Source organism: Henckelia pumila, chromosome 4, assembly GCF_033568475.1.
Source record: "Henckelia pumila isolate YLH828 chromosome 4, ASM3356847v2, whole genome shotgun sequence".
In the NCBI taxonomy this organism is placed as follows: domain Eukaryota; kingdom Viridiplantae; phylum Streptophyta; class Magnoliopsida; order Lamiales; family Gesneriaceae; genus Henckelia; species Henckelia pumila.
Genome location: NC_133123.1, coordinates 141,341,981 through 141,358,936, shown reverse-complemented (window position 1 = coordinate 141,358,936; position 16,956 = coordinate 141,341,981). Strand labels below are relative to the sequence as shown.

Below are 16,956 nucleotides of genomic sequence, written 5' to 3'. Positions count from 1 at the left end.
AAAATGCGTTGCATTTGGCTCGAAATTATTTTGAACAGTGGTGTGGTTTGTTACCATGTTTTTAAAATCAAGATAGAAGGCTTAGCACGTGTACGTCGACAAACTATAACTCCCTTCAAGATTCTGTCTATTCAAGGTTCAATGTCTTTAAATTGACACAACTCAAACTCAACCCTTTAATTGATAACAAATTTACATCTTAAAAATGGTGTTCGAATAAAGTTTTGAGCAAGAAGATAGTCCCGTTACTGAACTTGTGTCCAAATCAGGGTTGGCAACTCTTCCACAACCAGTGGGCACAGAATTTAGGAAATTTTCTTAAAAAGTACACATGACGAAAGTTGAGAGCAAGTTCAAGATGAACGAGAATGGTGAAGGTTCACAATCTACAGAACATCGTCAATTAGCCTTCGTGTAAGTGCTTTTGGAAGTCCCATCACGCTATCCGTTTCACCAACCTGTACAAATACAGCAGATTCAGAGTCATATATGGGAACCCCATTGCTTATATATAGTTGAAGCAGTTGGAATGTAGTAGCTGCAGTTCAAACTTCGAAGTGTTGTGCATGCAAGTATTATTAGCATTAAAGATGCAAGAGAGTGGGATTTTGCGATTGTTTCTCTTGTTCTTGAGATAACCATGATGATGTCATTTTAAGCTTCCATTTAAATGCTGAAGTTCATAACTTGAAGATGAGAGAATGTATAACCTACCACTTCTTTGACATATGGTAATATGAGAGGATGTTCAATTATAAGCCCTCCAGCTACATAGAGCACAATTCCTTCTTCAATCTGCATAGATCGAAGGATGTTAGTACTGGAATATGCATATATTAACAAGGAACCATGAATGATGAAGTAAAACTTGTTTTTTACCAGTTTATCTATTGCTGATTCTGGTATATCATGAAAATAGATCTGCAGAAGTCAATAAACTTATGGATACCAAATATCATTATCAAAAACCAGAGGAAACATTGAGAAAGCAAAAATGAATTGAAGTTGCAACTGAGAATGATATCCAAGAAAAAATAAATTAATCCTCGTACAATAGAATGACTTTGTTCTGCGTACAATAATTTAGCTCTTGCTCATTAATAAATTGCACATGACACGCTCTGTATCAGAATGAGAAACGCAAGTTTAAATCAACTTTTACATCTAATTGCTCGGGTACATCCTAATTATCAGAGAGTAATATTGAAAGTAAGTTCTTTAGCCTGAAAATACATGATTCTGATATAAAATGTTTGTCATTTTTATGAAATGGGATTTTGGATGGACAAAGCGAGCCATGTTATCAGTCTCTTTGATGAAAAGGGGACACATAACATACAAGATTGCAATTTATCTATGAGTTACGTAACTTGTGTATGATGTGGACAAGTAATAAATTGCATTATGTCCAACGAGACAAATAAAAAACACTCCACATCCTATCCTTATCCCTCACTGAGCTACCAAGTGTTGATTTCATTTAGATAGTACCTCCACTTTGTCGCAATCCCCTTTTCTGAATCCAGTGCTAAGGTTTGTAACAAGAACAGAACTCACAGTTGCTGCATGTCCACCAGAATAATCTGCAATTTGAGAAGATAATTTATCAGAGTAAGCAAATTAAGAACATACAGGAAGAATAAGTAAATAGAATCAAACCATTAAGGAATTGACGTGCTTCTTCTTTACTGGAAGGTTTTTCCCTGATCATACCTTCATACACCACCACCTCCAGATCATTTTGAATTTAGAGTAAGATAAAGAGAGAGCATGAACCGAGGATAATGATAATGCAACAATCGTCAAATATGAATTATGAAATAAGCATCTCAATATATGATCAGGCCCACCCACATCCATTTGTTTCAGCAACTTGAAAAAAGTGACGCCAAGTTCTCATAATACAACAATTTCTACACTCCATAATTCAGCTCAAGGAAAAGTTGGAAAACATTTAATGATGTTAGGTCTTTATCCATTTGACATCTAGGCTATCAAATCATACGCTTAAACAGAAATTTTATGCATCCTCATTTAAGTATACAAAGGTGATTTCTCCACATGAGAAAACCACTCATATGGTTTATTGACAGATAAATACAAAAATAAATAAAGGCTGGACGGTGAGGATACAGATGCATGGAATTGTTAAATGAAATTAGTATGGTCAGTGAAAATTAAAAACAAATGATTTCTAGATAAAACTATGCCGTAGTCCCTAGAGAATTTAAACAGATACAGAAAAATTAAATTAAATCTCAGTAATTAGTTCCAATTTCCAGGACACTGAAACACGATAATAGAGTTCAATGATGCAGCTTATTGTTTATAGGAGTAGTTGCAATTTCACATGTCAGTCTTAGTGAGTCGTTATGCATGAAAATTCAAATGGTGTTTATCCAACGTAATGGTGAACTATCTTCAACAAACTTCATACATAGCACTCATTACATGTGTGGGGTCCCCATAAACTCGAACAGAGCATTTAAAGCATATGTAGGCCAAAAAAAGTAAAAGTTTAGGTTTTCTCCTTTATAACAAGAAAATGTAAGGAGAAAGGTAAAAGTCGTATCTAAGCCAGAATGATTAAACCAAGGAGATTTCTTATACTTGATCACAAGTAATTAGCAGAGTTGGCCTTGCATCCTCTTCACCAACAAGAAGCTTTGGTTTGACAGTTTCTACCTATTGAACAATTATATCTACGTAAGTTCCTAGCAGACATAATATGAAACTATGTGAAGCAAAAAAGCTATTCAATATTGCAGCTCGCCAATGCACCACAGCATCAAATCATATTCTAGAAATAACTTATTTGTTACATATATTCCATCATTGATATAAAAAAAAAAAAAAAAAAAACACCTCTTCTACAACACATGACCATCTTAACTTCGTTATATTATAATTGACCACACAAATCAGGTTAATCATAAAGAAGCCAGTTTCTAGTTGTTGTATGACCTTTATCCTATGGCAGGCCACACCCACACATTGCGAAAAAAATAAAACATTTACGGATTTAACTAGATAATCAAACAATAATGCAGTGGCACTTGGGAAGAAGAATCTTGAAGTTGAGGACAACGATCATCGGCATGTATCCCTATCGCACTGCTCAACAATTATGTAAATGACAGAATGCAAACTCCAGGAAAGTCAATCAGACTCAAAGATAAAGTAAAAAAATGTTAAGAACATACAGTGTCAGCTGCGATGAGAAGTGTAGTATTCTCTGGGGTTCCAGCATCCTGAAGTTTTTTCAAAATGGCATCTGCCTGAAGCACAAAATAAAGAATGAAGGAGGATCATTTAGAAACCACGCAATCACAATAAACTAACGGGAAAAAAAGATGAAGTTCAAACATAGCAAACAGATGAATCACAAGAATTTATCCTAAAGATCCATATGAAAAATCTTTTTGCCGTCTTTGCCCTTTTGCATGATTTTTTATGAGCCGAGCCAACATTTGGAGATATAAAGCATGAATATCAATGCAGGGAACTTCAATTTGGAAACTGAAAATACACGAGGTCACGGGAGCCTTTGTAGCTATTTTTTAAGGCGGCACATTACAGCTTCAATACTGTTACACATAACATCTAATCCAATTCTGCCAACTTTGAGTTTAACCATAATTTCGAGGACCCCATTTCATGCAAGTAAAACATAGTAGAGTAAATCACTAATTTTAAATGCAGTTCATTATCCCTTCTTCTACTCGTAACTTGTAAGAGAATCGGCGTACCTTTGCCTTGGCAAGAACCATCACTAAATCCTCGGGCTTCTCTTCCCGAATTGCTTTCTCATCTATATCTGCAGACTATAATTAAAAAATTTCAAATCCAACCACCTTCCTGACATAAATTTTTAGCTTCGCATTACAGCATGATTACCAAAAATATGCTACCATAGTTGTGAAATCATAACCCATTTCCGCTAAAATCTGTTTGCGGGCAACAGACGATGATCCCAAAATTATCTGTAACAAAAGAATTTACTATCTGAGAACTGATAAGAGTAGCCATGCTTGATTGAATTTTTTTTACCGTCTTCCTGCACCTTAAATTGTTGTTCATTGTTTGAATCCATGCTCGCGAAATTGAGATCCACTCGACGGAGATTAGGGTTTCACTCGGTTCTATTGCACGCTTGTCGATTCTTCAACAGTTTTGGGAGAGGGCTCCAAGGCAAGCTTCGAATTCAATGCCCTTCAATATTTTATTCTTAAAAAAAATTTACCTTCGAGTTTTCAAATTAAATTTCATGATTATTGTCTCAATATCCAATTATATAGCTCATATTTTTTCGTTTTTCCCAAAAATATATATATATTTATATTATATTTAGCAATATTTTTTATGCTTTTACTAATGTATCTCGTTAATAAGTTTTAAGAAAGTGTACGATTATGTTTTTGAATGAATAAAAAAAATATTTTTGAGCTGTTTGAACTTTCGAGAAAAAAGTTTTCTGATTTTTTTTATAACCAATTTAAGTGGTTGAAGATGTTTTGACTATACGTGTCACTCTATTTTTTGTCGTATTTTGTTTTCTCTTGAAATAAAAGATCCATCCTTAGGCATATGCATATTGCATGTAGTATTTAGTTATAGCACGAGATGGTGAAAATGAGGGAAAACCTAAGTTGCGAACAATTGACAAGTGAGCCGTGAAATTTGCTTAGCAATTATCCAATTAATGGAACCGTTGAAATCAATTGATACTGAATTCCTTTGTTCTTTTCCATTCATAGCTTCGTAATTGATCTAATGATCTATATTTTAACATATAAGTATAATTAATGTTGGAGAGTTGACGTGATAAATCATTGAACCATTAGATTCACAATTGAGGTAATACTCATAAGGTATGTTGAACTCTATTTACTTGTTGGTTTCATTTTGAATAGTGAAAAACATACTTACCATATACAAAGTACGTGTTAATTGTATCAACACTTTCCATAAAAAAAAATATACACAAAGAGTACGCAATGGGAGATACAGTGGATTAAGACACGATTTGTTGAAATGAAGTCAGCCTTGAACTCGAAGGAGAACATCACAAAAAACTCGTCCTACATCATAACATATGTGAAGTGGAACACTTCGTTAGAAAACTGGATATCACTGAATGTAGATGGCTGCTGCAAAAATCCAACGAAGAAAAGGTATAAGAAGGGTAAACATTAGCTGAGGTGAGGTCGTCTATGATACTAAGACCAATAGGTCAAAAAAAGGTTTGTGCCGCAGGTTTTGATCAACTTTCACTTTCAACCCGATTCACCGCCTACGTGCCCTTTACGCCCAGTCATTCCATCTTATCACGGATGCCACGGAGTTAGCCGGGGCTTCTTCCTCGTTTGATTATATAGTCCTAGTTTTCTTCCACACAGATTGAGAATATAATGAAAAAGTAAATTATATACAAACTTCTAATTTTATTCTTATTTATGTATTTAAAAAAATGGCTGCACAATTTTCAGATTGTAGTTAATACTTAATAGATCGAGATATATTAGTAAAGAATATCAAAAATATTACTAAATATAATGTAAATTTATATATTTGGGACCAACAAATAAACAATTGTGGTATATATAATCGAGCTGGATGGGAGAATAAACATTAATGAAATATAATTATTTTTTTCGATAATCAAATCTATCAAGAAAATCTATAAGGCAACTCCTAAACTGTAACAAAAAAATAGTAAAAGTGACTTATATAGTGGTTGAGATTGTTTCTAGGAACTTTAATGACAAATGTAATGAGTTTATGATTATGAAATAAGGGTCGATGCTAGTAGACGAGTATTTTGTCAACATCAAAGGCCCAAAATCAATTTCATCTTATTCGAAGGCTAACATCAAATTTTCCGATTATGACGCCCATATTCAAAATTTCCACTTTTGGCTTACCAAATGGAAACTCCTTTATATTGTTACTTGCTTACTTACATTAAGATGAGATTCAAAACACACATTTATTTATTTTTAAATTTTTGTTGAAAGAAAACACAAATAAGTTAGATTAATTAAAATACCAAATTTATATTCACTCAAATTGCGCATATCTATACCAATAATAATTTTGTTGATGCGAGTGATAAAGTACGTAATTTAGGAAAACCATCACATTACGTGTAGGATTTGGGACGAAATTCTCTGCTACACTTGGTGCTACAAACCGTGCTACACTTTGCTAAAAACAATCTTGTTTGCACAAATTATTAAAAATTAAATTCATTAAACAACATTGATGAACAAAATATAATTAAATCATTGATAAAATGTTCGATTCACCTATTTTTTCAATTAAAATATGCAATAAATTGTGTCTCAAGCGCGATAAATGAGCAAAACAATTTGTTGAATATAATTTTAAAAATATGAAAAAATTTGGCAACAAAAATAAGTACAAGAAACTAACTTACAACTTGAAAGGAAAATCTATTTACATATTATTTTCTTATCTATCTTACCGCCGACAATGCTATGGAAATTAGGTATGAGGAATCTATTGATTTCCCCGCACTAATTTATTCCCAATTTCCAATAATAGATGCCACCATCTTCCAATGTCTCTAGTAATTCACTTACAAAATCACAATAAAGCATTGAGTATCTTAATTTTTTTTGAAATTTAGAGTTAAAAAAAATTAAAAAAATAACAAAACGTTCTAAAGTAGTAAAATTTTTTAATTATGATAAATTGAAATTAATTATTCCAGAAGAAAATGTAAAAGAGAAGAAAATTTTTTCAGAAATGCGGAAGCTAGAAACTCTACAATGTTTTTTCCCATTTCCATTACAACTCGGTAATAGTAGCCCACACGCATATGTATTGTCGCATGGACAAATTAGTTGTCCGAGATGTGTAGATTTCTTGAAATTCACAGTCGAACAAGTAGCTCGAAAGTCGAATACCTCGTGGTTTCGGGAAAATTTTTATACCAATCAAGTTACGTAGCACTAGTTGATTTGAGTACGGAAAATATTTGTTACATATGTCTTGATGGATTTGGTTTGAAGAATTTCAAATGACATTGAAGATGCGTGCATTTGAAATACATTATAGTTATGAAGTGAATCGGAAAATCGTTTCAATTGGATCTATCCAAGTAAGTGGATTGATCAAATCACTTCCTCCAATTTGCGGAAAACTTGAATTAATTTGAGTTAAATATAAATTCAGAATGGATACATTTATAAGGAAAAAAATTTAAGAAACTAAATTTACAAGCCTAATTTGAGTTGAAATTCTTGATTGTTGCCGACAATTAATGACATAAATTATTTGGCATGGGCTAGCCATTAATTGTCCCACCCCCTATTGATTCCCAATTTCCAATTAGCAAAACGTTCTATACACCATTTTCTGAAGTTGCTCCATTCTAAATTGGTAGGTTACAGTTTACTAGGAGCCAATTCGTACAAGTACTACTCATAGAATTAATGACTGCTAAATACTCCTAATCACAATCTTATATGAAATCTTGAAATTTAAATCGAACAACAACAAGAAATTCTGATAGAAAATATGGTGGTTGAGATATGATTAAAAACAAATGGAGATTAGTTTTTAAAAAGGAAAACGAAATCGAGTAGATAATATTATTCCAGATATGCCAAATATGTAAATAAAATAATAATAATAAATAAATTGTAAAAAAAATTTGTGGTGGCTCTGATGACAATTGGTAATATTAATCCACACACAAGTGTACATGCATGCCCGAATAGTTGTTTTCGATATGTAGATTGTTTTAATATTTTGAAATTTAGGTTTATCTATAAAATTCGTTGTGATTGACATTTGACACTCGACAGTATCTATCTATAATTAAAATAATAATAATAATAATAAAATCATTGCCAAGTGTCCCTTTTTTTTAATTTATTATAGATAACATATTTATATATGGAGTTATATTTCCTTTCTGATTCATTATTTTATAATAGTAAAAGGTTATAAATATGACTTCGACAACGCTGTCGATTTATACTCGTGAAACACATATTTGATATAAAAATAATATTTGTTGTGATCGTATAAAAAATAACTTGTGAAATCATAAGAGTTTTTGTATTATAAGACGTGTTGTTGATCTTATTTTCAATATTTTCAAATATACTGAAACAAACAAAGAATTGATATTTTTGGAATAATAACAATAAATAAATATATTTATACAATTTTTGTGTAGCAATCTTACGAATAAATTCATGCAATCATCTCATAAAAAAACTATCATAAATTTAATATATAAGTAATAAGTAATGAGTTACATCATAAAAAAAAAATTTAAAAATGACTTGAGAGCAAAAAAAGATTCGAAAAAGCTTTTATTTTTTCTATAAGAAACGGCAGCAGAGAGCAAAGAGAAAAAAAAAAACCGATGAAATTGAGCATTGTCAGCAGCGCAGGAATCTCCACCAGTATAAGCCCATTCTGCTCCCTCTCTCCTCCGCTCTTTCTTCCATTTCTCATATGACTAACTCGCCGGCCATGGACGGCGGAGCAGGCGGCGGTCAACCCCATGAAGCCCCCGCCGCCGCCGTGCAGATACACCACAGCCGCAGCCTGCCGGACTTTCTTCAGAGCGTCAACTTGAAGTACGTCAAACTCGGCTACCATTACTTGATCTCTCATCTGTTGACTCTTTGCTTGGTCCCTGTGATGATTGTAATCATCATCGAAGCTTCGCAAATGAACCCCGATGATGTCCGACAATTGTGGCTTCATCTCCAGTTCAATCTCGTTTCCGTTATCATTTGCTCCGCGTTTCTCGTCTTCGGGGCAACGGTTTACATCATGACCCGACCCAGACCCGTTTACTTGGTGGACTACTCCTGCTACCGTGCCCCGGATAGTTTGAAGGCACCATACCAGCGGTTCATGGAGCATTCGCGCTTGACGGGGGATTTCGATGAATCCTCGCTTGAATTTCAGAGGAAGATTCTCGAAAGATCGGGCCTGGGCGATGAGACTTATGTTCCCGAGGCGATGCATTTTCTCCCGCCGCGGCCGTCGATGCAGGCGGCGAGGGAGGAGGCTGAGCAGGTAATGTTTGGTGCTCTGGATAGTTTGTTTGCGAATACGAGTGTAAAAGCTAAAGATATTGGGATTTTGGTTGTGAATTGTAGCCTGTTTAATCCGACACCATCTTTGTCTGCCATGATTGTGAATAAATACAAACTAAGGGGGAATATTAGGAGCTTTAATTTAGGGGGAATGGGGTGTAGTGCAGGGGTGATTGCCATTGATTTAGCCAAGGATATGCTGCAAGTTCATGGGAATACGTATGCGGTTGTGGTGAGCACTGAAAATATTACGCAGAATTGGTATTTTGGGAACAAGAAATCGATGTTGATACCAAATTGTTTGTTTCGAGTTGGTGGTTCGGCTATTTTGCTGTCGAATATGAGTAAAGATAAGAGGAGGGCTAAGTACAAGCTTGTTCATGTGGTGAGGACTCATAAAGGTTCAGATGACAAGGCGTTTCGGTGTGTGTATCAAGAGCAGGATGATGCAGGGAAGACTGGTGTTTCTTTGTCCAAAGATCTTATGGCTATCGCCGGTGGGGCGCTCAAGACTAATATCACCACGTTGGGTCCTTTAGTTCTGCCGGTCAGTGAGCAACTCTTGTTCTTTGCAAAATTGATACTGAAGAAGTTTCTTAACAAGAATGTGAAGCCTTATATCCCGGATTTTAAGTTGGCGTTCGATCATTTCTGCATACATGCTGGGGGAAGAGCTGTGATCGATGAGCTGGAGAAGAACCTGCAGTTGCTGCCGGTCCATGTTGAGGCTTCCAGGATGACACTGCACCGGTTTGGAAACACTTCTTCGAGTTCCATTTGGTATGAGCTGGCTTATATTGAAGCAAAGGGGAGGATTCGTAGGGGTCACAGAGTGTGGCAGATTGCTTTTGGAAGTGGTTTCAAATGTAATAGCGCAGTGTGGGAGGCGATTCGGAATGTTAAACCATCTAAAAATGGACCTTGGGCTGATTGTATCGACAGGTATCCTGTTAAAGTAGTCTATTAGCATATCAGACGATCATTTCTTAGTTTACTATAGGAGGTCCTCGTTTGGAATTTAAGTTGTCAGTTTCTCTCCTAAGTTTGTGATATCTATTTGTGTTCTACTTAGTAACTTCTCAATCTTTTGTACCATTGGAGAATTACTTGATCATCTGTTGAGCTTAGCCAATAATAAGATCATTCTTATGTCTAAGAACTTTCCTATGTTCTTAAAAAATTTCATCATTGCATTTTTGTCTGAATGTTGATCGAATTCATAGCAGTTAGTTTTCATGCGAAAAACCTTAAATGTTTTTCAATCTTTGTCCAGGTTGGAAACGTGCATCAGGTCATGAAAGTTAACTTTTTTTTTTTTTTGAACTTCTTCACCACAAGATCAATCATGTTTCGCATTTTTTCCCGAATATATGAACTGCATCTTCTTTTTTATTATGTTGGAAGTTGGACCTCAGTCGAACCATACATACCGGCTTTCCAACGTATCTAATCTACGTCGTCAGCCAAATGAGAATAAACATGAAACACTCGCAGTGCTGATTCAAATTTGAGATGAATGGAGGTTCTTAAGCTTGTAATATTCTCAATGAACTCGAAATCTTTAAGCTTTGAGAAAGTGAACTCTTGTCTGTTCAAGATCACAGCTTATGAGAGATTGGATTTGCTCACATTTTTTTCAGTTGATCATGTATGATCCCTGATTTAGATCTCGCCTCCTGTTTGTTATTTTTTTCATTTGAACTTTTTGTAGCTGTAGCTGGCACCAGCCAATTCTACATGGTGTGTTTAGATTATTATCCCAGCTGCATCATTGTTTTGCTCGTCCCCTCCACTGTATGGCTGTCTTTAGATTTTAGCATGTGAACTTCTGTGAAGCCATTTTATTTTTTGTTGGCCACGATTTGACAACTAATTATAGAATTTGTTGAGCTATTGCATAGGATCCTTAGGCAATAATTGATACCTAAATTCTTATTTTTTTGTTGTTTTTAATTAATTGGCGTCATGTGTTGACTCTTATGTAGTGTTGTGGTATGGCTTTCTTTTCATCTAATAAGGCAATTTTTTATATTATCGATCGATCATTTTGACAAAATATATTGACCTCACTTGCTTGGACGGCAAAGTAACAAGATATAATGAATCGCTAATATCTAATGTTAATGGTTGTACGCATAAAATGAGCTTAACTAGTTATATTTTAATAATATTTTTTAGAACTACTTTAATGTGAACAAATTTTATATTAAGAGCCTTACCGATAGTTTGGAAAAATGACCGGTCAAATATGCCTTTTGAATTGTGATGTTTTTCTAAAAAGGAAAAAAATTCCCAGAATGACTTTCAAACATACAACAAAAACAAACAGCAAACAAAGTGTGAATTGAGAATATCATGTTTCAAATTCACTCCTTATATATGTATGAAAGTAGGCATCCCAATTTATTTATCCAATGTGCTGACATAGAAACATCATATGAATAACAATAACTTACAAATCCCAAATAGGGTTCATTTCAATCTTACTATAGTTTCAAGAATCCAGGATCCTTTATTCTCATTTTCTACAGATACAAAAATAATCACACAATATCTAGATTCGTTTACAACATGTGGTCGATTTTACAACGAAAGGGTAAATGTATCAGAATACAAAAATTCATCTAAAAGAGAACTGGATTTCCTCTAAGGATTTTCCCTTGGTCTCAGGAACCCAAATTGTCACAAATGCCACACTCAAAAGGGACATGACCATGTATATAGCGAAACTTCCTGTAAACAGGCACAAACAGCTTTTTATTTCGTCCAAGACGAACAAAAACTATACAGTTCGAATTTAGCCAAATCACATCTTTTTTGGTTCGAGATGGTGATGGTGCTTCATATTAGCATATATCTTGCGCACTATGTGTTTAGTAGCATTGACAAGCAAATAGGGGGAAGGTCGGACAAACCTCCGCTGCTCCAAGCCAGTAATAACGGCGCAGTCACAGTAATGATCCAAGAGAAGAGCCAGTTGGCCAAAGTTGCCACGCTCCCAGCCAAACTTTTCACTTTAACCGGGAGAATCTATGGTAACCAGATACATAAAACATGTAAAGATTTCTGAAAAATAGGCCTTTCTTTAACCAAGTGGTATTTGGACCCATTTTTTATTTCAATTTCACGTTACATTCAAACATAAAATTGTTTGCTTCTTCAAGCTAGCAATATTATCCCATTAAAACAATTAATCTGCATCACAATACTCGAAACAATTCAGATAATGAAGAAGTGGGCAGTACCTCAGACATTATAATCCACGGAATTGGCCCCATCCCAAGTGAAAAAGTCACAACCAACAACTACAGTGGGGAAAAAGAGGGGCAAAACAAAATTTTTTTTAACAAAGTAGAAAGAAACACGAGCAGATAAAGGGTCGAGAATCATTATTTGCATCTTTAACAAGACATACCAGCACCCCAACTACAGATAGGATTCCCAGTATGTCATGAAATGAAGAATCCTCGGATACAATCCCCTAAAGTTACAAAAAGTTTCAAACATGATTGTAGCAAGAATAAAAATCGAGTAACAATTATTCAAAAAAATGTCATCAATACCAACAACCTGTCCTCTGTTGCACAAATAAGATAAATTAGTTCATTACCTTAAGAAAAAATGAAACAGAAACAAGTAGGAGACTAAGAACCATGCCAGAAGATGATACCTGAAAAAAAAAAAAGAAGTTCCATACCTGTCAATTATCATGCAATCTGGTACATATAAACCTTGTGATTATTATATTTTTTCAACTTACGATTAGTAGAACCCTACGGCCAGTTCGGTCCATCAACCACGTAGCAACGGCAGTTGCAATCACCTAAACGATCCTGAACTTCAGATCTATGAAAGAATTTGCGAATGCTTGAGCAAACTAAAATTAGCAAAAATGTTTTCTAATCTTACTTGAATAATGCCAACGCCAACCGTCGCAGCATTGCTGGATGTGATTCCTGTTTATGCATGGTAACTATTAAAAAGCTCTTACATTCAAACAAAAAAAGTAAAACACACGAGATAAAAATGTATTATCTCCATGCACATGAAAAAATGGTGGTAGGTTTTACCCACCAGCAGATTCGAATATATTAGAAGAATAAAAGATGACGCCGTTAATTCCAGATAGCTGCTGGAGAACGAGTAACCCAATTCCTATCTGTAGCATAAAAGATATATAAAGGATACATGAGTAAGACTGTACCAAACTTATAATCAGGTTACAACAAGTATGGGAAAGTTTTGTACAAAATGGGTACCATCAGAGGTAACCAATATCTTCTTGATTTGAGTTCTGCAAAGTGGAGTGTCGTTCTTCTACTCGTTGAAGCTACAGACCTCTGCAAGAACCCAAAAAAAGGTATTGTGGTATAAAATTGGACATGTTCACATTCAAGAAAATGAATATATCGTCCTAGAAATAAATGCTGAATATCTTTTTTATCAAATGAGTTTAAAAATAATGTTGCAGCAGGGAATAAACCTGTTTTACGACAAATAGAACTATTTGATAAATCTACCTTGATTTCATTTACTTCAAGAGTAATATCGGTGTCAAAACCCCGAAGAACTTGCAGAGAGGCTTCAAAATCATCAGTCATTCCCATTTTAGCCTAATTTTCAAAAAAATGTTGCGTTTTAGCACTTCAACTGAGCTAAAATAAACATGTTAAAATAAATCTTTTGTGGCCTCACCAACCACCGAGGAGATTCAGGGATGAAAAATAGGCCAGGTATCAGTATCAGACAAGGTAATAGTCCTGTGAATGGAGATGAAAAAATTAGTCACCGTCAAGAAACACTGTTGAAAACCTGTTATAGCTTGTGCAGTAAATTTTTATTTATTGTTATTGTTTCGAAAGGTGAAAGCCTAATCTCTTAAGCAGTAGTGTTTAGTTAGAAGTTTTTCTTCGGTAAATGAACCAATAATCTGACTTGCGAACACCATAACACGGATAAAAATTTTAAAGACTGCATGATTAGAAAACAAATTTATGATGAACCTAACAAAATTATTCAATAAGAAAATGTCCAAGGAACAATGCTCCTGACTTAAAGAGAATCAAATTATAATATTTTACACGCTATGGAATCTTAAAAACATTATATTTAAGATAATCCAAAGAAATGATAGTTCAAAGTCACAGGTCCCAAAGAATTACCAATAACTGCAAGCAATCTCCAATCAACAAGCAGTCCTAATAGATACGACAACAAGATTCCAATCGTCACAGAGAGCTAACAAATGAAAGCAGAATTAAGTTACAATTTTTTCTGAAAGAATGAGATGAAAAATAGACAGTTCACTCAGCAAACCTGGTTCACGGAGCCAAGTGCCCCTCTTAAATTTTGAGGTGCTATCTCAGCAATGTACACAGGCACCTATTTCAAATCAGGAAAAGAACAAAAGTTTAAGGCTATTATGATTTTCTAATGATATTATAGCTACAAAATGTTGTGTATTTACCGTGTAAGAGATAATACCCACACCAAAACCTTCTAACAATCTTCCCATGAAGAGAAATGAAATGTCCTAATGTAAAAGGAAAAAACAGATCAATTTAAATTGAAATGAGAATGAAAGGTAAATAAAATACAACACAGAATGTAAGAAAGCCTCACTCTTGCAAATGATATTGCAAGCCAGCCGATTATATTAGGTATGGCAGCGATCATTAAACACTACAAATTAACAAATTATATCAAAATTTATGCAGTCAACATAAAACCAACACATGTACATAGCCATTAATAAAACTAATGAAAAGGCTCGTACCCCCTTTCTCCCTATGTACTCGGCAATCTGACCACTGGCAATTGCTCCAACCATAGCTCCCACATTTGATAAAGAGCCAAATAAGGAGAACTGTTCCAATGATTTAGTTATTTTCTGAAATTACAAAGCCAAAGCAAGAAGAATCAACAATCACTAACTTGTGAGACTGTAAGGCCGAGATCTTTGGTAATGGCAGTCTGTGTTGGCGAAGAGTAACCGCACTGCATATCCAAGAAATATCATATTAACAATAATACCACAAATTTTCATTGATTTCTGGTGCAGTAAGGATCTGAAAAGCCAAGAAAAATAATTTATATGAAATTCAACTCTATGAATCCTACCCCACAAAGTAAAATTAGTCAAAGAGATCAGATAAGCTACCAGAGTGATCCAACCGTAAAGAACAATGTGACCTCTGAAACTACCCAACATTCAATTTCAAAAATGAAAGAATGTTCCGTAGAGATGGAGCGGATTTGAGTCGATCCCACTCAACCTTATCAAAACTGGATTCGAGCCTGTGGAACTACTGCCAAGATACAAAATTCCAAAAAAGCCACACAATTTTTCATACATCTACCCCTAATAACAAAAATGCCAATGGATCCAGCACCATCAACTGAAAAAGCTACAAACTTTATCTCAACACAGTCAAATCAAGGAAATTAAGTCGATTCCACCACAATACAATCTTCCCACCAAAGACCATATGCTGTTCCGAATATTTCTCAAGTTCGAACAAAATTCTTTGAATACAAGCAAACAATCACAAGTTCCAAGTTCAACCCCACTTCAATTTGCAATCGAACAATAAGTTTAACGAGTAAATCAGAGATCAATAAAGAAAAAGGGAAAACAGGAGAGGAAGAAGAAAGTACAGTGAAACCAAACTGTATGGGCCCCAAAGCCACAATCAAGACACAAGCCAAGACTGAGACGGAGTTATCCCGAATAGCTTGAGTAGAGCCCATCAAGCTAGACTGCCTCGAACCCATACGATACCAACTCCCAGTATGAAGAAATGGCTTCCTCAGATCTCCTCTTCCATCTTCTCCATCCTCCCTGAAACTCATCTTTCCCCCGGTTTTTTCAACCTTTCTCTATACTCACTGAAGTTCGATCCAAGAAAATGAAAACCGGACCTCGGAAAACTAAAGTTGAATCCGAGCAACGACGACCCAATTCAAAAAATTTAAGTTCAATTCAATCCAATAAATACAATCGCAAGTCGAAAACGCCGATCAAGAATCGATCTTTTGCGCTTATAATCAAGTAACTGTCTTGTTTTTTTGTTTCTTGAAGTAAGGTAGACTTGAAGAAGAGGACTTCCGAAATGGATGAGATATATAAAAATTGCACATTGCAGTGCTTAGAATAAAATTTGTGTTTCTTTTAAATTTAAACAAACCCAAATCTTAAAAAAAAAAAAAATTAGAATCGGGCGCTGTCTGTCTCACGTGTTAAATGTGGACAAGAATTTGAGGTAATTTTGGCTGGCGGCCTAAAATTTCTGCACGGGATCAAGTTCAACTATGTGCGGTGCCAATTCAATATCATATTTATTTATTATTATTCATCATAAGTTTTTGATCGCATATAATAAACTAAACCATAAACAGGAGCAGTCGGCATCAGTTATTTTAATCCTTGAGATCGATACAAAATACTTTATTTCTTGCCCTCAAATTGACACCATGGAACAGATAAAGAATCAGATCCAAATCAAGAATAATCAGTATCATCAATATATTTAAGTAATATTTGCAATAACTAAACAAAGTTATTCTTGATTTTAAGAATCAGATTTGTATGTTTTTTAAATTCAGATTAATTTCTACTTAATTTAAATGAAATTAAAAAATTAATAGTTCACGTGATTCTAATTTTTCAAAAATAATTCTGATAAAATAATTAATATTAAAATTATTTCTTTATCAAATACAAAACCGTAAATGATTCAAAATAAAGAACTAGGTTATGTCGATGTTGCACACAGGGTACTCTACCCTGGAACTATTTGGTACTACACTATTTTTTTTGTGACGTGAGAACTCGCATCCGCTATTTTTTTGTGTGCTCTGGGTAAAC

At 34.5% G+C, this 16,956-nt stretch overlaps 3 protein-coding genes across 7 annotated transcripts; 1 reads left to right on the top strand and 2 right to left on the bottom strand.

The window, feature by feature from the left end:
• Positions 1-98: 98 nt before the first annotated feature.
• LOC140864203 (uncharacterized) lies at positions 99-4,233 on the bottom strand. Of its 5 annotated transcripts, none has more exons than XM_073268205.1 (10): positions 4,064-4,122; positions 3,898-3,983; positions 3,750-3,817; positions 3,204-3,278; positions 2,611-2,685; positions 1,660-1,729; positions 1,492-1,583; positions 880-921; positions 715-795; positions 103-458 (listed from the first exon to the last, which is right to left on the bottom strand). In XM_073268205.1, exons 3-10 carry the CDS (start codon positions 3,768-3,770, stop codon positions 387-389), a joined length of 528 nt encoding a protein of 175 aa, XP_073124306.1. In that variant the 5' UTR covers positions 3,771-3,817; positions 3,898-3,983; positions 4,064-4,122; the 3' UTR covers positions 103-386. The 5 variants fall into 5 exon arrangements, with proteins under 5 accessions (XP_073124303.1, XP_073124306.1, XP_073124305.1 ...); XM_073268204.1 differs by having other exon boundaries at positions 104-458; positions 3,750-3,824; positions 4,064-4,114; XM_073268201.1 differs by having other exon boundaries at positions 108-458; positions 3,750-3,824; positions 3,912-3,983; positions 4,064-4,233.
• A 4,129-nt stretch (positions 4,234-8,362) lies between these two features.
• Positions 8,363-10,239, top strand: LOC140864202 (3-ketoacyl-CoA synthase 4-like). Its single transcript, XM_073268200.1, has one exon. It carries the CDS (start codon positions 8,497-8,499, stop codon positions 10,054-10,056), a length of 1,560 nt encoding a protein of 519 aa, XP_073124301.1. The 5' UTR covers positions 8,363-8,496; the 3' UTR covers positions 10,057-10,239.
• A 1,206-nt stretch (positions 10,240-11,445) lies between these two features.
• Positions 11,446-16,344, bottom strand: LOC140894637 (sugar transporter ERD6-like 6). The gene is made up of 19 exons (XM_073303197.1): positions 15,747-16,344; positions 15,024-15,086; positions 14,866-14,955; positions 14,712-14,771; positions 14,557-14,622; positions 14,406-14,471; positions 14,252-14,327; positions 13,785-13,849; positions 13,610-13,702; positions 13,349-13,429; positions 13,164-13,248; positions 12,999-13,045; positions 12,850-12,912; positions 12,700-12,759; positions 12,505-12,570; positions 12,335-12,394; positions 12,005-12,119; positions 11,662-11,822; positions 11,446-11,625 (listed from the first exon to the last, which is right to left on the bottom strand). Exons 1-18 carry the CDS (start codon positions 15,939-15,941, stop codon positions 11,710-11,712), a joined length of 1,464 nt encoding a protein of 487 aa, XP_073159298.1. The 5' UTR covers positions 15,942-16,344; the 3' UTR covers positions 11,446-11,625; positions 11,662-11,709.
• Positions 16,345-16,956: the final 612 nt, after the last annotated feature.